The sequence below is a fragment of the Nansenia antarctica genome (genome assembly GCF_963989245.1).
Source record: "Nansenia antarctica genome assembly, chromosome: 3".
Taxonomy (NCBI): Eukaryota; Metazoa; Chordata; class Actinopteri; order Argentiniformes; family Microstomatidae; genus Nansenia; species Nansenia antarctica.
The window spans coordinates 50610062-50635061 of record NC_137688.1 but is presented as its reverse complement, the minus strand read 5'-3'; the positions used below and the strand labels follow the sequence as shown (position 1 = coordinate 50635061).

Here is a 25000-nt window from a genome sequence, read left to right as displayed (position 1 = left end):
CCTAGGAGATTGTCCTATGATGACTGATGTATAGATGATTCACTAGACAAATGTAGGCTATTTGTTGTAAGTGGAGTTTGGATGCTATGTCAAAAATGTAAACGTAGATAGATCTGACTACAACTGTCCGTTTAACCCATCATGCGCAGCAGAGAAGACTTAAGACGAGTCCTTTCCATTCTGCCTAGTAACACAAATAATGTCAATTTACACTATAATACAACCATGTGTAATTAGTATTATGTAGGTCCCCAAAATAGTATGACGACGAGAGATAGGCTACGCTGACTGGAGAGGGTGTGGGAGAGGGAGAGGGTGAGGGTGTGGGAGAGGGAGAGGGAGAGGGTGAGGGAGAGGGAGAGGGTGAGGGTGTGGAGGAGGGAGAGGGTGTGTGCTTGGGGCCTCTGGCGCCCACAGCGGTGCCAATGTGATGAAATCTGTCTCCGTCATCCCGACGAGTCACCGGGTGAAGATGCCAGCCCGTTTCGTAGAGAGTGGCTCTTACATAAGGTGGCATCGGACACAGCGGTTTCGGTTGTCCCACGATTAGCCAAACCTATAACTTTCGCGAGTGAGTTTGTGTTGCACGGCTCGACTCCTCCTCCCACCCGTAGCAGACTCCTCGGTGTCCCGTGTCAGCCGCTCACCGCGCCTCCCGTAACCAGCCAACGCTACCGCTCTAACAACAACAACAGGCCAACCGAAACAGCAGACGTTATGACTACTAAGCACGTAACTTTCGGTAAAGTGGCCAACGGAAAGTGGCAGAAAGGTTCCTCGTGATTCCGATCAGAAGGTATGACGCCCGCGTGGAGAGCGCGGCAGGGATGCGACGCGGCAGGTGCGCGGTGGCGGGCGGCAGGTGAGTCCACTGTCATCAACATCGTTAAAGAGTTCGTTTTTCTGCAAATGCTAGACGCAAATTAGCGTGAAGTTGTCAATGTGGGATTATTATGTATTAATGTATTTTTTAAACATCCAACACGGACAACAATAACACATAGACTAGCCCTAAGAGAAAACAGTAGGCTTTCCCATGAACGCAAGATAATTAAACATTCGCGTTCTCATCGTTTGCTAATTATAAACCGTATCTGATACCACGAAGAACACAAGAGCACGAACACGGTGTTTTGAAACACTTTATTCGGAGGTCCGTTGTGATGGTTTCTGTGCGTAAACTTTAGCGCTCCGGCGCTCCCACCTGGTCCTCATTGTGCGACCGACAGCAGGCGCGTTTTATGAGATGTTTATGGGACACGGGGTTCTTATCTGAGAGAAAAGCCTGTGTTTTGTAGTCTGGGATAGGGACAGTGTGAATTCTTCACTCCCAGGGGGAGGGTGTCTGCTGTCTTGTTAAAGGAGGCCAGGGGCCAGGGTCTTGTTCTTCTGTTCCTTTCTGTTGTTCAGACCCCAGAGACACAAGGGTCAGGTTTATCTGTGTGATCAACCAGTCGTGTGCGCGCGCGTGTGTGTGTGTGTGTGTGTGTGTGTGTGTGAGTGTGTGTGAGCGTGTGTGTGAAAGTGAAACATCCTCATCTTTGACCCTGTCTCTGATGCTTCATTAATCATGCAACTTCAACTCAACCAGAACGAGGACAACCTTTTGTGAATAATGTGTGTGTGCGTGTGTGTGTGTGTGTGTGTGTGTGTGTGTGTGTGTGTGTGCGTGTGTGTGTGTGTGTGCGTGAGTGTGTGTGTGTGTGTGTGTGTGTTTGTGTGTGTATGTTTGTGTGTGTGTGAGTGTGCGTGCGCGTGTGCGCGAGTTTGTGTGTGTGTGTGTGTGTGTGTGTGTGTGTTTGTGTGTGTGTGTGTGTGTGTGTGTGTGTAAACAAATCCGGCTGATCAGATTTGAGTCTTTTCCATCCCTCAGAGAGCAGCTGCCATTTGAGATTCTTTGAGCACCCTGCGCCCCTGAATTATTAATGCTTCCTCAAGACACAAACACACACACACGCACGCACGCACACACACACACACACACACACACACACAATGAAAAACAAGTGTCACATTACCTGTGAGTTACGTTACCTCTGGTCATCTAAGAAAATGCCTTAAGAACAACTGACCTACTCCGGTACAGACACAGACCACTGACCACGGAACGTTTGAAACAAATACGTTAGTATATACTTGTTTACTAATGTGTTTAATCCCTTTCCCTCCTCCCCATCAATCTCCCCCTCTCCTCTCACTCCTCCCCCCTCTCAACCATTCCCTTTACACCTTTTCACCCCCTCCCCCGTTAACCCTACCCCCCCCCCCCCCACACACGGCTTCCCCAGATCCCCCCCCCTCCCTCTCCAAGCGTATGGGGGGTGTCCCCGCGCCATGGCCCCCCCTCCCCCACCCCCACCATGCAGGGGTAGGCTCTAGGACCCAGGGGGGGCCCCCTCCTCTCCCGTTTTTCCAGTCGCGCCACGCCGAGCAAAGCGCTGAGCGACCGCGTCTGGTCACCGTGGTCCGACCGTGTGGTCAGATGGCCCTCAGGAAGGTATAGTGTGGGAGGGGTTATACGGGGTGTGTGTGTGTATGTGTCTTTAGTATAGAATTATACTTATTATTAAGTATATAAGTATATAATAATACAAAATAAAGCAAGTAAGTAAGTAAAGTACCTATCACAGAGCAGCAGTCACAGAGTGCTTTACATAGGCTATAAAAACATAATTAAAGAGCAAAAGTAATAGCAGGTTAAAAGAAATAGGTGAACAAGTGAAAATAAAAACAAGAAACAAATAACAAGTATAGAACTAGAGTTAGTAGAGTAACCATAGAACTAGAGTTAGTAGAGTAACTGTTATGACACGGGGGCGAGGGGGCTCAAGGACACGACAATGGAGGCAGAATAAGGTGAAGCCCCGTAGGGTATTTATTTACAGTGTAGGGGAGGGGAAAAAACTGGAGGGAAGAGTCCGGGGGGTTCAACCTGACGGGCTGGCGGTAGTGGTTGGCGTGGGCTGTGGAGGAACAGAGAAAGAGGGTAAGTCTCAATGGTAGGCTAGGACAAGGGTAAGTGCACAATAAAAAGGCACAAGGGGATTTGTATACGGGAAGAATACAAATTGCAAAAATAGTATCACGAGCAAAGTACACGACTGGAATCAGATAATACTTGCCAGGCCATTCTTAGGGAAGAACTGACGATGAGTGAGTAGAAATCCAGGGTAGATGTAGACAGAGGGTTGATTGGGAGTGGAGACAGGTGTGCAGGTTTGGCTGAAGATCTAATTAGGGGGACAAGCCTCAGCTGCGGCGGAGAGCACGCTGTGCTCGAGCTGTGGGGGCGGGGGAGGGCGTGTGTGAAGGCCCAGCCGTAACAGGACCCCCCCCCCGAGGGGGAGCCTCCTGGCGACCGGCCCGGAGCATCCGGGTGGGCCCGATAGAAGTCCCTGAGGAGGGCTGGGGACATGATCTGGGACCGGGGAATCCAGCTCCGTTCCTCTGGGCCATATCCTTCCCAGTCCACCAGGTACTGGAAACCCCGGCCACAGCGACGAACCCTAAGGAGTTTCCTTACCGCCCACTGGGGGTGGCCATCCACCAACTGAGGAGGGGGCGGTGCAGGGGCTGGTGGCATCAGGTCGCTGGCGACATGGGGCTTAACCCGGGAGACGTGGAACACCGGGTGGATCCGACGGAGGGAGTGAGGGAGGACCAGTCGGATGGCAGCGGGGTTAATGACCCGGTCGATGGCGTAGGGGCCGATGTATCTCGACGCCAACTTCCGGGAGGGGACATTGAGGGGGAGATCCGCCGTGGAGAGCCAGACCCTCTGGCCCACCTGGTACACAGGAGCTGGAGTGCGACGACGGTTGGCGCTTCGGGTGGTTCGGGCGGTGGCCCGAAGCAAGGCCGAGCGTACGGAGGTCCAGACCCGACGACAGCGAAGGAGGTGTGCCTGGACCGATGGTACCGACGCTTCGCCCTCCTGGGTAGAAAGCAGGGGTGGCTGGTACCCCAAGGAGCACTCGAAGGGGGACCGGCCGGTGGCTTCATTTACCATGGCGTTTAGAGAGTACTCCACCCAGGGTAGGTCCTTGCTCCAGGAGGATGGATGGAGGGAGGACATGCAGCGGAGTGCCGACTCCAGGCTCTGGTTGGCTCTCTCCGCCTGCCCATTGGTCTGGGGATGGTAGCCGGAGGAGAGGCTGGTCGTGGCCCCAATCCCAGAACAGAAGGCCTGCCACACCTTGGACGTGAACTGGGGACCACGGTCGGAAACCACATCCTGGGGAAGCCCGTAAAGGCGGAAGACGTGGGTGGTGAGTAGCTTCGCCGTCTCCGCCGAGGTCGGTAGCTTTGCCAGAGCTACCAACCGCACGGACTTGGAGAAGCGGTCCACAATGGTAAGGATGACCGTGTTGCCTAGAGACGGGGGAAGGCCGGTCACGAAGTCCATGGCGAGGTGGGACCACGGTCGACCGGGCACGGGTAGAGGCCGCAGCAGTCCTGAAGGCGGCCGGTGGGAGGCCTTGCTGCGAGCGCAGGTAGGGCAGGCCGAGACGAACTCCCTGACGTTCGCGGCCATGGTGGACCACCAGAACCGCCGGCGCAGGAAGGACAGTGTACGTAGGGCCCCAGGATGGCAGGCGAAGCGGCTGGCGTGGCCCCACTGCATCACCTTGGTCCTGACGGCGTCCGGGACGAAGAGACGGCCGGGGGACCCCGGTCGGGGATCTGGCTGGGTGCGCTGTGCAGCCCTGACCACCGCCTCGATCTCCAGGGTGACCACTCCAACGACCCGGGAGGATGGAACGATGGTGTCAGGAGTGGTGGGTTCCTCCTCTGCAGCATGGAGTCGAGAAAGGGAGTCCGCCTTGGCGTTCAGGGAGCCCGGACGGAACGTGAGGAGGAAGTTGAACCGCCCGAGGAACAGGGCCCAGCGTGCCTGACGGGAGTTCAGCCGCCTGGCCGACTTGATGTAGGTCAGGTTCTTATGGTCCGACCAGACGGTGAAGGGGTGCTCTGCGCCCTCCAGCCAGTGCCGCCACTCGTGGAACGCCTCCACCACCGCCAGCAGCTCGCGGTTCCCGATGTCATAGTTGGCCTCGGCGGAGGTATAACGGCGGGAGTAGAAGGCGCAGGGGTGCACGGTCTGGTCCTCCGACTGTTGAGAGAGCACGCCACCGACGCCTGTGTCTGAGGCGTCCACCTCCACAATGAAGGGCCTAGAGGGGTCTGGGTTTATCAGGACCGGCGCCGAGGTGAAAAGCCTCTTCAGTTCACTGAAGGCAGCGCTGGCTGCAGGTGTCCATGTGAACTGGCGCAGGGGGGAGGTGAGGGCAGTGAGGGGGGCGGCTACCCGGCTGAAGTCCCGGATGAATCGCCGGTAAAAGTTGGCAAAGCCGAGGAAGGACTGCAGCTGTTTCCGGGTGGTAGGTTGGCCCCACTCGACGACGGCCTGAGTCTTCTTGGGGTCAGGGCGAGTCAACCCACCCTCCACGATGAGACCCAGGAACTCCACAGAGTGAGTGTGGAAAGAGCATTTCTCAGCCTTAATAAAAAGGCGATTCTCCAGTAGGCGCTGGAGGACTAGGCGGACATGTTGGATGTGCTCCTCAGGGTTCCTGGAGAATACTAAGATGTCATCTAAGTAGAGGACGACAAAGATGTCCAGCATGTCCCTGAGGACGTCGTTCATGAGGGCCTGAAAGACAGAGGGGGCGTTAGTGAGACCGAAGGGCATGACGAGGTACTCATAGTGGCCACGGGGGGTCTTGAACGCCGTCTTCCACTCGTCGCCCTCACGAATCCGGACCAGATGGTAGGCGTTCCGGAGGTCCAGCTTCGTGAAGATGGTGGCCCCAAGGAGGGGCTCAAAGTTGGAGCTCATGAGGGGGAGAGGATAGGTGTTCCGGACGGTGATGGCATTGAGCTCACGGTAGTCAATGCATGGCCTGAGGGTTCCATCCTTCTTCTTAACAAAGAAAAACCCCGCTGCCACCGGGGAGTGTGATGGACGGATGAGCCCCTCAGCCAGACAGTCGGAGATGTAGGTGTCCATGGCTGCCTTCTCCGGGGGGGCAAGGTTGTAGAGGCGACTGACTGGAAGTTTGTTGCCAGGGCGGAGCTCGACGGCACAGTCGTAGGGCCGGTGAGGGGGCAGGGTGCGAGCACGCTCCTTGCTGAAGGCCTCTCCGAGGTCGTGGTAGACCTCTGGGATGGAGGAGAGGTCAGGGGAAGCCGGAGGCGGTCGCAGAGGCGATGAGGGGGTATGGGCGGCACGGAGGCACCGGGCGTAACATGCGGTACTCCAGCTCAGGATACGTCCCTCACCATAGCTGACATGGGGAATGTGGAGCTCGAGCCACGGTCGTCCCAGGATGAGCGGGGACTGGGGGGTTTTGAGGATGTAGAACCGAATCTCCTCCACATGGTTCCCGGAGACGGTCAAGGAGAGGGGTGTAGAGCGGTGGGTGAGAGGCCCCAGGCTGTGTCCGTCTAGGCCTGAGACGGAGAGGGGGGTCTCGAGGGCAACGAGGGGAATGGCAGCTGAGCGGGCCAGCTGGGCGTCCATGAAGTTTTCGTCTGCTCCTGAGTCGATGATGGCCTCGACCGTGAGGTTCTGCCCCTGCCAGGAGAGGGTGACAGAGAACCTGGCTGGGCTGGTGGTAGGTGGGGATTGAGAGACACGGCTCACCCGGATTCCCCCTTCGGGTGAGCCTACCCTTTTGATAGGGACGGGCAGGTGTCACGGAGGTGTCCCTTCTCTCCACAGTAGAGGCACAGGCCCTGGGCCCTTCTCCTCTCCTTCTCCGCCGTGGTGAGGCGGGCTCGACCAAGTTGCATCGGCTCCTCGCCAGTGGATGGGGTGTAGGTCGACTCCCGTGCCGAGGAGGGGTGGTCTGTGACGATGGGGTCCTGGGGGCGTGGCGAGCTGGTCTGGTGGTGCCCTCTCTCTCTGCGACGCTCCCGGGAGCGCTCGTCAACGTCGATGGCTAGGGCCACTAGTTCGTCCAGGGTGGCGGGTCTGTCCCGGACGAGCTCGTCCTTGATGACCTCACTCAGCCCCTGGCGGAAAGCAGATCGCAGTGCCCTGTCATTCCATCCGCTTCCGGCTGCCAGGGTGCGAAACTCGGTAGAGTAGGCCGCCGCGGTCCGGTCTCCCTGGTGGAGTGACATCAGTCGCGCCCCGACCTCCTGTCCTGCAGTGGGGTGGTCGAAAACCCTCTTGAACTCAGTGAGGAAGGTAGCGTAGTCACCGAACAGGTCAGGGCGGGCGCAGAGGGTGGCCTGGACCCAATTCAGGGCGTCGCCGGTGGTGAGGTTGGTGATGAACGCCACCTGGGCTGCCGGCGACCAGAACTGGCTTGGCTGATGCGAGAACACCAACTCACACTGGAGGATGAAGCCTCGGAACTGGGCGAAGGCTCCGTCGAAGGGGCGGGGGCTGGCTAGGTGGGGCTCCCGCGGCTGTCCAGTAGGTGGTGCCGGTAGCTGGGCAGGGACGGGGAGAGCAGGGGGGGTGGCAGAGGCTGCGAGCGCGGCCACCTGTGCCGTAAGCGCTTGGGTCGTGGTGATGAGGTGCTGCATCTGGGTGGCGCGGTGCTCCTGGTTAGCCTCCTGGGCTGTAATGCGAGTGTTCAGGGCCTGGCACGCTGTAGCGGCTGCCTGGAGGAGGTGAGTGTGTTCAGCGAGGATTTGGATAGCCGTCGGTCCGGATCCAGGGGTGGGAGATGGTGCCCGGTCCTTTGTGTCGTCTGAGCCCAATTGCATGGTCAGTTCTTCTGTTATGACACGGGGGCGAGGGGGCTCAAGGACACGACAATGGAGGCAGAATAAGGTGAAGCCCCGTAGGGTATTTATTTACAGTGTAGGGGAGGGGAAAAAACTGGAGGGAAGAGTCCGGGGGGTTCAACCTGACGGGCTGGCGGTAGCGGTTGGCGTGGGCTGTGGAGGAACAGAGAAAGAGGGTAAGTCTCAATGGTAGGCTAGGACAAGGGTAAGTGCACAATAAAAAGGCACAAGGGGATTTGTATACGGGAAGAATACAAATTGCAAAAATAGTATCACGAGCAAAGTACACGACTGGAATCAGATAATACTTGCCAGGCCATTCTTAGGGAAGAACTGACGATGAGTGAGTAGAAATCCAGGGTAGATGTAGACAGAGGGTTGATTGGGAGTGGAGACAGGTGTGCAGGTTTGGCTGAAGATCTAATTAGGGGGACAAGCCTCAGCTGCGGCGGAGAGCACGCTGTGCTCGAGCTGTGGGGGCGGGTGCTCGAGCTGTGGGGGCGGGGGAGGGCGTGTGTGAAGGCCCAGCCGTAACAGTAACCATAGAACTAGAGTTAATAGAGTAACCAACCATAGAACTAGAGTTAATAGAGTAACCATAGAACTAGAGTTAATAGAGTAACCAACCATAGAACTAGAGTTCGTAGAGTAACCATAGAACTAGAGTTAGTAGAGTAACCAACCATAGAACTAGAGTTAGTAGAGTAACCATAGAACTAGAGTTCGTAGAGTAACCATATAACTAGAGTTAGTAGAGTGACCATAGAACTACAGTTAGTAGAGTAGCCATAGAACTAGAGTTAGTAGACTACTAACTCTAGTTCTAATTAATTATTATTAATTAGTTCTATGGTTACTCTAATAACTCTAGTTCTATGGTTGGTTACTCTACTAACTCTAGTTCTATGGTTAACCACGTCCCTCCGTCTCTCTATGTTGCTAGGTGACCGTGCTGCTGAACCGCAGGGGCGTGGTCTCCTTCGAGCAGCTGCTATTGGACGTGTCCGAGGCGCTGGGGTTCCCACGCTGGCACCGGGCCAGAGTCACACGCCTCTACACACCCCACGCACGAGAGGTGAGGAGACACGCACACACACACACACACACACACACACACACACACACATGCACACGAGAGGTAAGGAGACACACACACACACACGCACAAACGTGTGCAGTGCTCTGAATTTCCGAATGACCAAAGACCACCCCGTAGACACACCCATAGAGTTCTCTCCGGTAGTGTTCTCTGCCTCATCCCTCCCTCCCTCCCTCCCTCCCTCCCTCTCTCTCTCCCTCCCTCCCTCCCTCCCTCCCTCCCTCCCTCTCTCTCTCCCTCCCTCCCTCTCTGTCCCAGGTGAGGGGTGTATGTGACTTCTTCCGTGGCGAGGTGGCATTCCTGGCGTTGGGGAAGGCGCGCCCGCAGCTGCAGAGCGTGGAGGAGGCTCTGGAGGAGCTGTTCCCGGAGCACTCCCGTTACCGTGCCGACGCGCTCCGGGCCTGGGAGAGGAGGCTCCGCCCCTTGCTGGATAAGGCGGCCAAGGCCGACAGCGGATACAGCGAGGGCCCGGAGGAGACAGCCGACGCGCCACGCACACACTCTCACACACACCACGACACACATCGCGACACGGACGCGCACTCGCACCATCACACACACCACAGACACACACACGCAACACATCACAACAACAACAACAACACGGACACACACAGGCACACGCACCACGGCACGGACACACACAGGCCTTCGGTTTACACCAACACACACCGCACCAGGCAACCCACGCACCCCCCCAACCACCTCCAGAGGGTCCGCGAGAGAGGTGGGGGGGGCGTGGCCAGAGAGAAACGTCCCTCGGCGATTGGTCCACTCACACAGGAGGAGGAGGAGGGGCTACGAGAGGAGACGGGCACACCCTGCAGGAACTGCAGAGGGGGGGGAGGGGCCGGACGTAAAGTCTCCGAGCGAACCAATCAGAGAGGAGGGAGGGCTCCACTTCCTCCCCTGACCAGGAAGCAGACAGGAAACGCACCGAAAGAACAGGAAGTGAGGACCCCTGACATTTTTCCTGCCCCTCACTGGCCTAGACCAATCAGCAGGGTCGAGGAGAAGAGCCTCAGCCTATCAGAACACTCCTCCTCCTCAGACAAGCGCCAGGGGGCGGAGTCTAAACAGGAAGTCGCAGAGCCGTCCGTCGCCTTTGACCTTCCGTCCGACGGGAGCGACGTCACCCTGGCCGACGTGGAACGTCGCTACGACATCGGGCGCGTGGTCGGGGACGGCAACTTTGCGGTCGTGCGCGAGTGCAGGCGCCGTGACGACGGAGAGACCTTCGCCGTGAAGATCGTGGAGCTCTCGAAGCTGATTGGGCGAGAGCACATGATGCAGAACGAGCTGAGCCTCCTGGGAAGCCTGTCCCACCCCCGCGTGGTGCGGCTGTTCACACACCACCACACGCACACACACTCCTACCTGGTCATGGAGATGGTCGCCGGGGGCGACCTGTTCGAGGCGGTGGCGGAGCGGGGGAAGTTTCCGGAAGCGGAGGCCGGGCTGATGGTGTCGGACGTGAGCGAGGCGCTCAGATACATCCACAACAAGAGCATCGTACACCGAGACGTCAAACCAGAGAACCTGCTGGTGAGTGTGTGTGCGTGTGTGTGTGCGTGTGTGTGTGCGTGTGTGTAGATGTGTGTGTGTGTGTGTGTGTGTGTGTGTGTCTGTTAAACCTTAACTGTCCCTCCTAAGACATCTACTACCCCCAGTACTGTTTCCCCTGTGTCATAAAAAAGAAAATAAAGTAATCTTCCTTCTTCTAGCGCGACGACTGCTAATGGCCCCTGGCCTGAGCATAGATTATCTTTGATGACTGATGGGTAGATGATTCACTTACTTGTTAGTCAAATGTATTTGTTGTAAGTCGCTTTGGTTAAAGGCGTCTGCTAAGTGCCAAAAATGTAAACATGTAATATGTGTGTGTGTGTGTGTGTGTGTGTGTGTGTGTGTACGCGTGCGTGTGTGTGTTTGTGTGTACAACGGGTGAATAAGTCAATATACACTCACAGAGCACTATTAGGAACACTAATATATGTAATACTTTGCTCTCAAAACAGCCTCAATTCTTCGTGGATATTTTCCACAATATTCCACAAGATGTTGGAAACATTCCTTTGAGATTCTGGTCCACGATGACATGACTGTGTTACGCAACTTCTGCTGATTTTTCAGGTGCACTTTCAAGCTGTGAATCTACCGTATTGGATTCAGATCCGGTGACTGGGAAGGCCACTGAAGAACACTGAATTCATTGTCATGTTCATGAATTTTTTTTCGCGTGCACGATTTTTTTTCGCGTGCACGCGCACGTTTACCCGTACCTCCGCCGTTCTGTTCGTGGTGATTTTAGAGGCAATAGATTATTTTTTGATATTATTACTAACACCAGAAGACAAGACATACAAACTGTGGTGAGCTACATTGCTTGTGTAACATTAGCTAGTAGCTAAAGGCATTACTTACACCACATCCAGTTAGCCAACTCCGTTTCTCATAAACCGTGGCAGTGAACTCCCGGTTGTAAACTCGTCCCCGATCTCTTGTTTGTTGATTTATTTGCAAATCGGGTCGTTCCGGTCCAAGCTCTTTAATCCGTTTCTGTTGTTGAATTGAACGCCTTGAAAACGGGTTTTCTTTAAGCGAGACAACCGAATTGTCTTTTAGTTCAGAAGCACTTCTCCCAGTAGGACATGCAGCCGCCTCCATTGTTTCACTTTCAAACTAAAGTGAGCCGCCAAAGTCACGTAACAGTAATGAGGTCTACAATTGGCTATGGGGAGTTGCCTCCCCTTCCTCCATCTGGATGATCAATTGGCTATGGCGGAGATCCCTCCCCCTCCATCCGGATATGATCCTTACATTGTAAACAACTAGCTGCGGTCCAGCTGCGGACATCCAAGAAGTCGGTCGGCGCGCATGCGCAAACCGCGGAGGCGCGCTCGTGTTTCAAGCTCGATGGACCAATGCATTGTCTGCAATACAACCAGGCAGATATTCAGAACGCACATTTTTGCGCCCCGGCCAAGAAATAGAGACAGCCAATTGGAGCGCTGCTACAGCTCACGTGTAAGCGAAAAGTATTTGCAGTGCCATAGACATGCATTGACCGGCGTCCCGACTCCTCCCCTATGTATTTTAACAGTGAATTTTACACACACACAGATAAAATGTTTATTGTATTGGAGGATTTTTAATGAATGCTGATAGGCGCCGACAGAATATCAGCCGCATTTTGTGAATAAACAATGTTTATTTAAAAAAACTTTTACAAATCGCAACTAGGAAGTGAAGGTGGGGGCGGCGCCCCAGCGCCCTCTATCGGCCAGCCGCCACTGGTTCATGAAACCAGTTTGAGACAACTTTTGCTTTGTGACCAGGTGCATTATCATGCTGGAAGTAGCCATTAGAAGATGGGTACATTGTGTCTATGAAGGGAGGCACATGGTCAGCAACAATACTCAAATAGTCTGTGGCTTTCAAGCGATGATCGATTGGTTTTAACGGGCCCAAAGTGTGCCCAAAGAAAACATTCCACACACCATCACACCACCTCCACCAGCTTGGACTGTACAGGTGTTCCTAATGAAGTGTTTGGTGATGCTCTCTCACCTTCACTGTCTCTCCCCCCACCCCCCCCCCCTCTCTCAGGTGGAGCGTAGGGCTGATGGCAGCAGGAGGTTGAAGCTGGGGGACTTCGGCCTGGCCATGGTCGTGACGGAGCCCGTCTTCACCGTCTGTGGGACCCCCACCTACGTAGCCCCCGAGATCCTCTCAGAAACAGGTGATCACTCTCTCTCTCTCTCTCTCTATCACTCTTTCTCTCTCTCTATCACTCTCTCTATCACTCTTTCTCTCTCTCTCACTCTCTCTCTATTACTCTCTCTCTCTCTATCACTCTTTCTCTCTATCACTCTTTCTCTCTCTCTCTCTCTCTATCACACTCTCTCTATCACTCTCTCTCTCTATCACTCTCTCTCTGTCCCTCTCTCTCTCTCTATCCCTCTCACTTTATCTCTATGACTCTATGACAGTCCGGGTTATGGTCTACCAGTACGTGTGTGGGCTCTAAGTGTGATCCTGTATTACTCCTGTCTTTATCTCCCTCCCTCCCTCCATCCCTTCCACCCTCTCTCCCCCCCTCCCTCTCTCCCTCCATCCCTCTCTCCAGGTTATGGTCTACCAGTACGTGTGTGGGCTCTAAGTGTGATCCTGTATAACTCCTCTCTTTATCTCCCTCCCTCCCTCCATCCCTTCCACCCTCTCTCCCCCCCCCCTCCCTCCCCCTCTCCCTCCATCCCTCTCTCCAGGTTATGGTCTACCAGTACGTGTGTGGGCTCTAAGTGTGATCCTGTATAACTCCTCTCTTTATCTCCCTCCCTCCCTCCATCCCTTCCACCCTCTCTCCCCCCCTCCCTCCCTCCCTCTCTCCCTCCATCCCTCTCTCCAGGTTATGGTCTACCAGTAGTCGTGTTGGGCTCTAGGTGTGATACTGTATAACTCCTCTCTTTATCTCCCTCCCTCCCTCCATCCCTTCCACCCTCTCCCCCTCTCCCTCCATCCCTCTCTCCAGGTTATGGTCTGCCAGTAGACGTGTGGGCTCTAGGTGTGATCCTCTACATCCTTCTCTGCGGCTTCCCTCCCTTCCGCAGTCAGGACAGAGACCAGGAAGAACTGTTCCAGCTGATCAGGCAGGGAGAAATCCACTTCCTGTCTCCTTACTGGGACCCCGTCTCAGAGGGTGAGACACACACACACACACACACACACACACACACACTCACTCACACACTCACACACACTCACACGCGCATATACCTACGCTCACGCACGCTCACGCACGCTCACGCACGCTCACGCACGCTCACGCACGCACACACTTCTACTACCCTATGACTATATGTGTGGTGGCCTGGGAAAACCCGTCGGATGTCGCTGGCGTTTGTTTGTGGCAAAGAGCAAAAATAGACGGAAATCGCGATTTTGGCGATTTTGATATTATGTGGTATTCTAGTACTTTGAACTCCATACTACATTATGGTGAATAAACATTTTAAGAAAACAAAAGAGAAAGTACTTGTTTTATACCGACGAGGCGAGCAGACTAACACCGCATCACAAGCAGACAAACGAGACCGGCCGATCTGCATAGGCTCCTCCCCTGACCCGGAGGAGAAAGGGGTCGGGGGCAGCATGGGGGCAGCATTTCTTACCTTTAACTTTTTTTGACATGATACATTAAAATGCTCATAACTTTTTAAAATAAAGGGCTATCTCAGTCATTCAACCAGTTATGAATAGCTGAGAACTTCTAATTTATGGAAATATTAAAAAATGAAAATGTCAAAATGCCACCATGTGAAGGGTTTTCCCAGGCCACCACACATATATACGGTGAGTCTGTATTCATCAATTACAGCAGGTGAGGGTTAACTGATTTTGTGTGTGTGTGTGTGTGTGTGTACGTGTGTGTGTGTGTGCGTGTGCGTGCGTGTGTGCGTGCATGTGTTTACCTGTGTGTGTGTGCGTGTGCGTGCGTGTGTGTGTGTGCGTGTGTGTGCGTGTGTGTGCGTGTGTGTGTGTGTGTGTGTGTGTGTGTAGGAGCGCGAGGCCTGGTCAGAGCTCTGTTACAAGTAGACCCGGCCGAGAGACTGACAGCAGCCCAGACCCTGCGGCACCCCTGGGTCCAGAACACAGCTACCCTCAGTGCCCACCAGGGGGCTCTCTCACACACACCCCTGGCCAGCCCTGACCAGCACAAACCAGCTCAGACCAGCAGAGACAGGCTCGGGGCAGCAGAGGCCAGTACAGACCAGCGAAGACCAGAAGAGAACAGACCAAACCAGTACAGACCAGCACAGACCAGTCTGGACCAACACCAACAACCCCCAACCATCATCAGCAACCCCGATGAACCCTCGACCCCCCCAGCGACCCCCCCCCGGCCGTCCCACCCCACCCCCGACAGTCAACCTCCTGGGGCAGCATCCCCCAGCCAGACCAGCCCCCCCTCCACCCCCCTGGAGTGCCCCCCCCTCCACCAGGCCCTATCCGAGACCCCCCCACCCCCAACCCAACCGTCCAGGCGTATGTCAGTACACCTCCCCAACCCGAACCCAACCACCCCTCCAACGGGACCCCTCCCCAACAGCAACCCAACCACCCCCCCACAAATCAACCCAACCACCCCTCCAACGGGACCTCTCCCCAACAGCAACCCAACCACCCCCACCCCCCCACAAACCAACCCAACCACCCCTCCAACGGTACCCCTCCCCAACAGCAACCTAACTACCCCCACCCCCCCACAAACCAACCCAACCACCCCTCCAACGGTACCCCTCCGAGACCAGAGCAGCATCTCCCCCAACCCCACCATCCAGCCTTCAGTAACGCCCCCCCCCCCCCCAGCCAGTCACACCCCAACTCAACCCACCCCCCCCCCCCCATCAACATACCCCAACCAACCCAGCCAGCTCAACCATCAACATAGCCCAACCAACCCCCCCCCCTCCCCAAACCAACCCTCAGGCCTTCTGACTGACTGATTGATTGCGTCAAGGTTGACTGAAATGGTTCTGATCCACTGATAAACTGACTGGCTCTGATGATGAATTTATCTCCTCCTTGATCAACCGGTTGTGGATGATAAGAGGCTTCAGGGTCGCAGCATCTGAAGGTGTGTTTCTTCCAAAGACTTCTCTTGTTGTGACATCAATGAGAAGGCAGGGATCACTTATGCAAGTGAACACAAGGGGGGGTGGGGGACCTGGTTTTCAGAATAAAACTAGTCCTGGAGATAATATAAATCGATCGAGTTCGATCTAGGATTAGCCTTAATCTGCGCCAGGGAAACATGTAGTGTAGCTATATGCAGATTTATTACAAAAATCAGTATTCCAGTATTTTATGCCATGCTGAGGGTCTGAAAAGAAACCGGAGATCATTGTCAGATCTCTGCATTTTTAACGTTGTCAAAACATCAGCCTGTGGGTTGTAGTGAGAAGGGTGGTTAGGGTTAGGGTTAATCTGCCTTGTAGCCGGACACAGATTAAACCAGACTTAAAGTAAATCGTCTTCAATGGAGATTTTCTGTTGAAATTGTGATTTAGTCTAGGAGCAGCCTTCTCAGTCTGTGTCTGGGTGACTACCCCATAATGCTGCACTCCATTAGTAGACATATCAGGCCTGTCCAGCATTTAGTTTGTAGTATTTAGTTATGTAATAGATTAGATATGTATAGAATAGATTATGTAATATCACTCATCCCATGTTATAATAGGTATGTTTATGTTTAGGCACACTTTTATCCTGGCAGTGTGTGTAGTGTGTACAAGCTTTCCTGTTGCACTGCACTCTTAATAAACACTTTGTATGTGAGTTGCAATACCGTGGTGATATTGTGAAACCCAGCGTTGTCGTGGCGAAGTGCGTTTCAGGAACATACGTCTTTGATCATGTTGAATGTGGAAGTTATTCAAATGTACTGTCAAAACAACCGGAGCAATATGTGGCAATTATTTCACCATAAAAGCCCACTAGTGTCAGTAGAATATGAAACCATGGACAGTGTAAGTTGTGGTGTAAATAACTACTAGGTTAGACTTGGTCAAACTTTGTCAATTTGTGCATGTGTGTGTGTTTCAGTTTCAGGTTTTATTGTTGCGTCACATTAAGTGTAAGAGAGTAAAATTATTAGGTATCAGTTTCTGACATTGCAGCACAGACAATAAGGCTATAGGCATTATTCAAGATAAAAAGTGACAATAGCACAGGACATACTGTAAGTGACAAATAGGACAGAATACAATTAGCAGTGTGTGTGTGTGTGTGTGTGTGTGAGGTATTCGTCTCTGGCAATTCCACTATGACCATATAAGGAGTGTCTTTCCATCCAATGAGAGAGGTGGTGCTAGCTCCTGTCCCCATGACCACAGACAGCTGACACCATGACATCCTGCCCCACCTCCCCTTGACACACACACACACACACACACACACACACACACACACATTTTTAACCCCCACCCCGATATCAAACACACACACACACACACACACACACACAGAGCATTAACTCCTACCCCCATATTGAACAAACACATAGCTTTAATCCCAACATCAAACAAACCCACACACACACACACTCAACCAGTCTCGACCCCCCCTCTCAAACACTGTTCCTCCTGCCAGCCCCTCCCTTCTGTCCTGGGGCCTTCTCTCACTGGTTCAACCTGTCTGTTTTGACTGACAGCTGCCAAACCCAACACACACACACACACACACACACACACACACACACACAGCTGTAAGCTGTCATGCAAGATATATGCAGTTTCATTAAGGTAATGAATGCTGTCAGTTCAGTCAAGTTAAACTGAATTACTCTATTCACACACACACACACACACACACGTCACACACTTTATTCACACACACTATAATCACTGTCACTGTCACACACACACTAATCATCACAGAATGACGCAACACACTTTCCCCATACACAACTGTATGTCAACACACAGACACAGCTGTTTGTCTCTGCTCACAAGGTAGTCAACCGCTTATTTCACGACTTTATTTTTTTTTAAATACACATAAGAATGTTTGTGTGTTCAATGCCTGTCCAAGGTAGGTCCAAGGTACAGTTATAAAAGCATCAACTGTTTTGGGTTGACAAGAGTGTACAGATCTCACACACTCTCACACACACACACACACACACACACACACACACACACACACACACACACACACACACACACACACACACACACACACAAACGTACAGGTAGACAGGTGACGCCTTTCTTCGTATATCGAGTTTTGGTCACCTTTCAAGTCCTGCAACACTGACCCGCAGAACTCCACTACGCATGCGCCACGCATTGCTCTTTAAATACCCCAAGTCATCTGATCCAACAAAACATTCCACTGACAGCCAATCCGTGACAGACCAGAAGGGCTGGCAAAGAAGCCATTCGAATTGGTGGCAACATATTGACAGTTTGACAACTAACAGAGTTCGGGATTCGCCCTGTCGCAGATCCAGGCTGAGTAATACCGAGATTGATTGGAAGTAGCAGAACAGAACTGTAACAGGACTGAAGTCGGGTCGGGGAGAGAGGAGGACGGGAGAGAAAAACAAAGATGGCTGTGTAGTCAAAGAGACGAGTCCTCGCGAAGTGTCCGTACATCTCTCAGCTGCTCTCTAGACGGACACGTCCCGTAGGTTTCCGTGGACGGTCAGCTGGTACCGGGGGAGAGACGCGAACCGAGCGACCGAACCGAGCCGGTGGTGAGCGGCGGCGTCTGCGCTGTCACGGCGGGTAACGGCGGATAACGGCCCCGACGTTACAACAACATCTGAGCCGCCAGGGTTGTTTTGTTCAGGGGGAGGAAAGCTAGGTAGCTATAGCCTGTTAGCTAGCTAGTAGCTACATCTATATAGCTAAATGTACGTCAAAAAGAAAGTCGTATTTATTCAGAGGGTTGAATAGCATTTTGGGGAGACTTCACACAACCGTTTTGTTTTAAACGGAGACGGTTCGTTCGGTCATTCTGTTCCAACATATTGCGAAATAATTGCGAGCTTGTTGAATTGTTTTGCATCCCCAACCTGACAGCATCCCTGCTAGCCAGCTGGCCCAAAGGCCTGGTCCCGTCAGGTACATCTGGGCCTCAGCCTGGTCCCGTCAGGTACATCTCGGCTAAAGCCAGACAATCATCACCAGCCTCCATGTCTTCACTGGAAGAGAGGGGGGATGTGGTGGGCGTCGCAGCCGCTCCTGGCTCCTCCTCAGCCGGGCTGGGGGTCGGGGCGGTCGGGGCAGCGCTGGAGGCTGTGGCGGGGGGTGCAGCGATGCAGGAGGAGGTCGGGGTTCGGAGAGGAGGAGAGGGGCCCGGGCCCGAGTCAGACCCAGACGAGCCGCCCAAGAAGCGGGTGAGACTGCTGCTGGAGGGAGAGGCAGGGAAGCTGGAGGAAAGGCTGTACTCCGTGCTGTGCTGCACCGTGTGCCTAGATCTGCCTAAACACTCCGTCTATCAGGTAAACACGGTCACACGGAACACACCTGAGGGACGGTCCCATAAACCTCATAAACCACCGTATGCGTTAATGTAACCAGACAGCTTTAAAATGATGATTAACTAGCCTGTGACCTAGTTGGGTAACCCAGCTGTAGTCTAGGTGTTATCGAGGCAGGATATAGTCGCCCCCTACAACACCTGTCCACTGAATTAGATTAGAATATATCACAATAACGGCAGGTGGTGTGTGTGTGTGTGTGTGTGTGTGTGCAGGCTAGCGGCGGCTAGCTCATAGCTGCTACATTGAGCTTGTTCACGAAGCTTGAGCAAGACGCAGCAATAATGGTCTGATCAAAAATACTTCCCAATACCTGGGCATACAAGCATTAGCGTGTCCTTGTAGGCTATATATATTTTTTGAAAATGTACGCTCATTCACAACGACTCGACGCAGCACATCAGACCAACTACCCCCAGGGGCAAGCCCAGACAAGTCAGCTCAGCTGATCTGGACCCAGGTCACAAGGGCGTGTGTGTGTGTGCGTGTTTATAATCACCAGCAGCATCCCAGCCCCCACCAGAGCACTTGCTTACAAATCAACCAGTCCAACCAAATGCAATTACCCCCCCCCCAACCCCCTCTCTGTTTCATACACACATACACACAGCCCTACACACCCACACACACACCCCTACACCTTTATACCTTATAGAGTACGAGAATACATCATTCAATGAATCTTCTGATCACTAGAAGACCTGTCTCCACTCACATGACATCACCTTAAATTGTAGCCCAGCATACACACACACCCTCTCCCCTGCCCGCCTCCTCCCCACTCACACACACACACACTATAAACGCCTCCCTCTCTCCCCCACAGTGTACCAATGGTCACCTGATGTGCGCGGGCTGTTTCATCCACTTGCTGGCTGATTCTCGTCTGAAGGAGGAACAGGCTACATGTCCCAACTGCAGGTCTGTTATAACACCTTTATTACCTGTTCATTGATGAACTAATTAAGTAATTGTTGTGTAGTTGTTATTACATGTATTTTACTCCCATACCTTAATAACCTGATCTCAGAAGATGGACACGGTCGTATGCGGACCAGGTACATAGAATGACCGTTGTGAATAACAGTACACTGGTCACATTCGCTCTCACATGGTTGGTGGCTTATGTAGTTGTAAGTAGGGGTGGGAATCGCAAGGTAACTCACGTATCGATAACCGTACAATATTTTGCCCCGTATCGATAGTATCGCGGTACATCGATTCTGCGATAATCGATACATTGTAAGACAATTCATCAACGATACATCACGATATCTGTGTTAACTGGTAACAATACAATACGGTAATTGCCGTATCAATATTTTGTCCCACCCCTAGTTCGAAGTGTAAACAACTGAAAAATTATTACAAAACAACATCCATGTTACAGGCAGCATGCGCAAATGACACTGAGATTTTCATTATTTTGTGAGACCGTGACGTCCATGTTGTTCTTCTCCTAACAAATGTACAAATGTGCTTTATTGATGCATCGAATCGTGATATTGAAACTGTGTTGTATGACGTTTTGGGTGTTTCTTAACGGCGGTTGTGGTTCCACCGCTGCGCTGAGTGTACAGTGATCCTATTGCGTTCTTTTCTTTGCGTTCAGAAAGTTATTCTTTCTGAGTGGGGCAGTCCCACTCATATTTTTCATTTTATCGGACAGATACAGTGAAGACAGACAGGAAAGTAAGGAGAAGATGGGAGAGAGGGCATGTCAGCAGGGCGTGGGCCGGATACGAACCCATGCCGACATGGGCATTATATGTGTGGACTGTAGACCGCGGTGCTAGACCACTAGACCACCCCAGGCCACGTTTTGGGTGTTTCTTAACGGTGGTTGTGGTTCCACCACTGCGCAGAGCGTACAGTGATCCTGTGGCGTTCTAATCTCAGTCTTGTCGGCAGGTGTGAGATCAGCAAGAGCCTGTGCTGCCGGAACCTGGCGGTGGAGAAGGCGGTCAGCGAGCTGCCCACGGACTGCACCTACTGTCTGAAACAGTTCCCCCGCTCCAGCCTGGAGAGGCACCAGAGAGAGGAGTGCCAAGACAGGTATACACACACACACAGGTACAGGTATACACGCACACACACACACACACACACACACACATACACACAGGTACAGGTATACATACACACACACACTACACATGCATGTACAGGTACACACTTAAATATGCTATACACATAGTATACACAGGTACTGTATACACATACATATTCATACATACATACACCTCAACTCTAAAATACACACACACACACACACACACACACACACAGAAACGGGTATTCCATCAATAAGGCAGGATTTTCCTTTAGCGACGTTGATGGAATACCCCCCAGGACTGTCTGTAATTAGATCAGCTGTTCTCCACAGCAGCAGGTCACATGTGTCCCAGAACACAGCCCTGTGTGACACTGCACCAAACCCATTACACACACACACACACACACACACACACACACACACACACACACACACTCACACTCACTCACACCTACATGCATGTTCCAACCCGCCCACATAAACCAACCATTCACACCACCACTGAAGCACACTTCTGTGATGGGTGTTAGATAACTTTAGGTCTCTGGAAAAATGATGTCACGTGTGTGTGTGTGTGTGCGTGTGTGCGTGTGCGTTTGCGTGTGTGTGTTAGCATTAGCATGCCAAGAGAGCTAAAGGCCAGTTCCATTCATTCTCGCTCCACCCAAACAGTATGTGGTTGTTGCCATAGTGACCATTGACCGCAGCTAGCAACCAGCTGTGCCTGTGCTGGCGTTGCCATGACAATTAGACGACCCGGGTGCAGGTGTTGCTGACAGATCCAGCTAAAGCTAAGATGATGATGACGAGGATGAGGACGAAGACGATAATCCACTTCATTTGAATGATTTACAAGAATCATCTTTATTCATAGAACTGTCTATGAATAAACTGTTTTACATTCAGACATAGGTTATGTTTCCCAGATCAAACACAGCTTGATTAAATTGAGAGTAAGAGCATGAATAATAAACTAGAATTGGAGCAGATTAGCAAATTGGATAACAAGATTAAGATTAAGAAAACGTTATTAGAACAGACATTTTTCTTCAGCACACTGGCATCAGAAGCCTATAAACAGACATGCAGACATACAGAGCCTTTCCACATTTTGTTGAGTTATAGACTCAATTTAAAATGGATTAAATTAAATAATTTGCCATCAATCCACACACAATACCCCAGAATGACAAAGTGAAAGCATGGTTTTTGAAATTTCAGTACATTTATTAGAATTGAAATACAGAAATAACTCATGTAGTACATAAGTATTCAGACCCTTTGCTATGACACTCTTAAAAGGAAACCTAATGATGACCTGATCCAGTGTGTAACTGACTCCTATGCAAATCAGAGACCCAATAAAAACAACAAAAAAGATATTAATTCCAAAATTACATGAACTATTATCCTTGCATTAAGATGGACTTACTGAGTGATTCGTTCATGACATTTTTGCTTGTTAGCTCTTGTTGGTCACTTTGCAGAATTAAGGATGCTAATGGCACTTAATGAAGGACCTCTTGAATATATTTCTTGTTGCCAGGGGAACCCTATAGCGCCTCCCAGAGCTAATGAGCTCAAACTGGCTGAATAAAGGATGGGAGCTGTCTGCCATCCAGTGACATATGACTATAGGTATAGGGTGGCAGAAATGGGAAGTTGGAGGATGGGGGAAAAAAGAAAAAGAAAAAAAAGGCTTTACAGGGTGAAACGTTCAAAGTAAGTCAAAAATGGAAGCCAGGTCGTATAGAAACATTCAGGTTTCCCTCGGGAGCTGAATTTAAGCTTCTCCAGTTTAAGGCAGCCTAATAAGTCTCTAACCCAATGATTGTAAGATGTTAGCTCATTTTAAGAGTGTCATAGCAAAGGGTCTGAATACATATGTACATACAGGGTATTTCTGTTTTTCTATTTTAATAAATTGACTGAAATTTCAAGAAACATGTTTTTACTTCCTGTCGTCCGTCCGGCCATCGCGTCTGTGCAAACACCCGCACCGGTTAACGGTTAACGCCGCCCCTTGCCGTGTCGTTGCCAGGGTGACCCAGTGCAAGTACAAGCGGATCGGCTGCCCGTGGAAGGGCCCGTTCCACGAGCTACCCGCCCACGAGGGGGAGTGCTGCCACCCCACCAAGACCGGCACGGAGCTGATGGGCATCCTGGGGGAGATGGACCAGAACCACCGCCGGGAGGTGCAGCTGTACAGCAGCATCTTTGGTCTGCTCTGCTACGAGAAGATCGGCTTCACAGGTACACACACACACACACACACACACACACACACACACACACACTGCTCTGCTACGAGAAGATCGGCTTCACAGGTACTCACACACACACACACACACACACACACACACACTGCTCTGCTACGGGAAGATAGGCTTCACAGGTACACACACACACACACACACTCTGCTCTGCTACGAGAAGATAGGCTTCACAGGTACACACACACACACACTCTGCTACGAGAAGATAGGCTTCACAGATACACACAGACACACACACACACTCTGCTCTGCTACGAGAAGATAGGCTTCACAGGTACACACACACACATACACACACACACTCTGCTCTGCTACGAGAAGATAGGCTTCACAGGTAATCATACACACACACACACACACACACACACACCTAGAACTAAGATAGGCTTCACAGGTACACACACACACACACACCTAGAACTAAGTTTTCCACATATGCAGTCGCACACGCACGCGCACACACACACACACCTAGAACTAAGCTTTCCACATATGCAGTCGCACGCACACACACACACACACACACACACACACACACACACACACACACACACACCTAGAACTAAGTTTTCCACATATGCAGTCGCGTACGCCCACTCCTACACACACACACACAGGGCTTAAAGTTCTCCGGCACTGTGCCGGATTTCCGGCGCGGGGGAATTTTGAGCAAGAAATAAATAAAAAATCACATGCTATTTTACATCGTAATTTAAAGAGTCATCTTCAGCAAAGAGACAGTTCCGCCTACCAATGGTATCACATTGCTCAAGCCAACCAACGACTTCTAGCCAATCGGAGGCAGAGTAGTGGGGCGGGCCTTAAGAAGCTTGAATGAGTGTAATGTTAGCTTGTAGAGACGTTCGCTTTTAGCTGCCCGCTATCTCGCTAACTTTAGTAAGAGTCTATTAAAATGGAAGCCAAGTTTCTTAAACCTGGCGAAGACACAGCTATACTAGAACGGGGAGTAAGGAATAAATGGCGCTGGGCATGGATAGAGGAGAGTAGCAGGGTTTTTCCTGCATAGAGAACTATGAGGCGGCCGCCTCCGTCATAGCCGCCTCCAGCTCTCGACAAAACTCTGACGGTCGTATTTTCTACAAGCTTCATTTCTAACTGCAATTGCGGCATTGCGCCGACGTGGTGGCGGGGGCGCTGTTTCACAAATAAGTTAGCTTTCGTGTTTGCTAGCGAAACAGCTGATAGTTGATGTTGACTGCTCAAGGAGAATACATAAGTACAGAATGCCTGAGAGCCTTATATTGCATTATATTACATTATATTTTGAATGGTCATCTGGTGCCTGAATATAGTTTTTTCTTTACATAATGACATTTCCACCATAAATTGATGCATATCAATTCACCAGAATGCAAGAAATTAAGTGTTTGATGCTCGTTTAAGGACCCCCAGACAGCCCTGCTTCATGGGCCCCCCCGATGTCAAACACCACTGGTACCACCTCCGCCTCATTTTGAGCCAGGAAAAACCCTGAGTAGTGACGGGAAGCCTTATGGGACGTGGTGCCAAGAAGGAGAATATAAGTGATAGTGGCTTAATAAGTAATCAGTTTGTTCTTTTAAAGACATGTATATATTTTATTCTGTATTGTTATAGTGATAGTGGCTTAATAAGTGATGCAATCAGTTTGGCCTTTTAAAGACATCTAAATATATTATTTTATTTTGTATTGAGTATAAAACAGTATTATGAATGAATGGTCTTTATTGTCATTAATACAGTACAGGTACCATACAACGAAATTTAGGAGGGGGGGC

The 25000-nt window shown here is 51.7% G+C and overlaps 2 protein-coding genes across 3 annotated transcripts in view; both read left to right on the top strand.

Moving 5' to 3' along the window:
* Nucleotides 1–798: 798 nt before the first annotated feature.
* On the top strand, nt 799–18146 carry dclk3 (doublecortin-like kinase 3; the record flags this gene model as incomplete). Its single annotated transcript, XM_080527361.1, has 9 exons — nt 799–862; nt 2367–2497; nt 8687–8818; nt 9101–9328; nt 9554–10387; nt 12452–12584; nt 13374–13541; nt 14402–15189; nt 18036–18146. The coding sequence occupies 9 exons, from the start codon at nt 799–801 to the stop codon at nt 18144–18146; spliced, it is 2589 nt and encodes an 862-aa protein (XP_080383487.1).
* zftraf1 (zinc finger TRAF-type containing 1) overlaps nt 17927–25000 on the top strand; it is a gene marked incomplete at its 3' end in the record, with an annotated part of 9673 nt that continues 2599 nt past the window's right edge. The window contains exons 1-4 of one of the 2 annotated variants that reach the window (XM_080526550.1): nt 17927–18851; nt 19717–19811; nt 20802–20945; nt 22988–23199. In XM_080526550.1, coding sequence (XP_080382676.1) covers nt 18543–18851; nt 19717–19811; nt 20802–20945; nt 22988–23199 — 760 coding nt within the window. In that variant the 5' untranslated portion in view covers nt 17927–18542. Of the gene's footprint in view, nt 18852–19716; nt 19812–20789; nt 20946–22987; nt 23200–25000 lie in introns of both variants that reach the window. The other variant, XM_080526549.1, reaches the window with a different exon arrangement.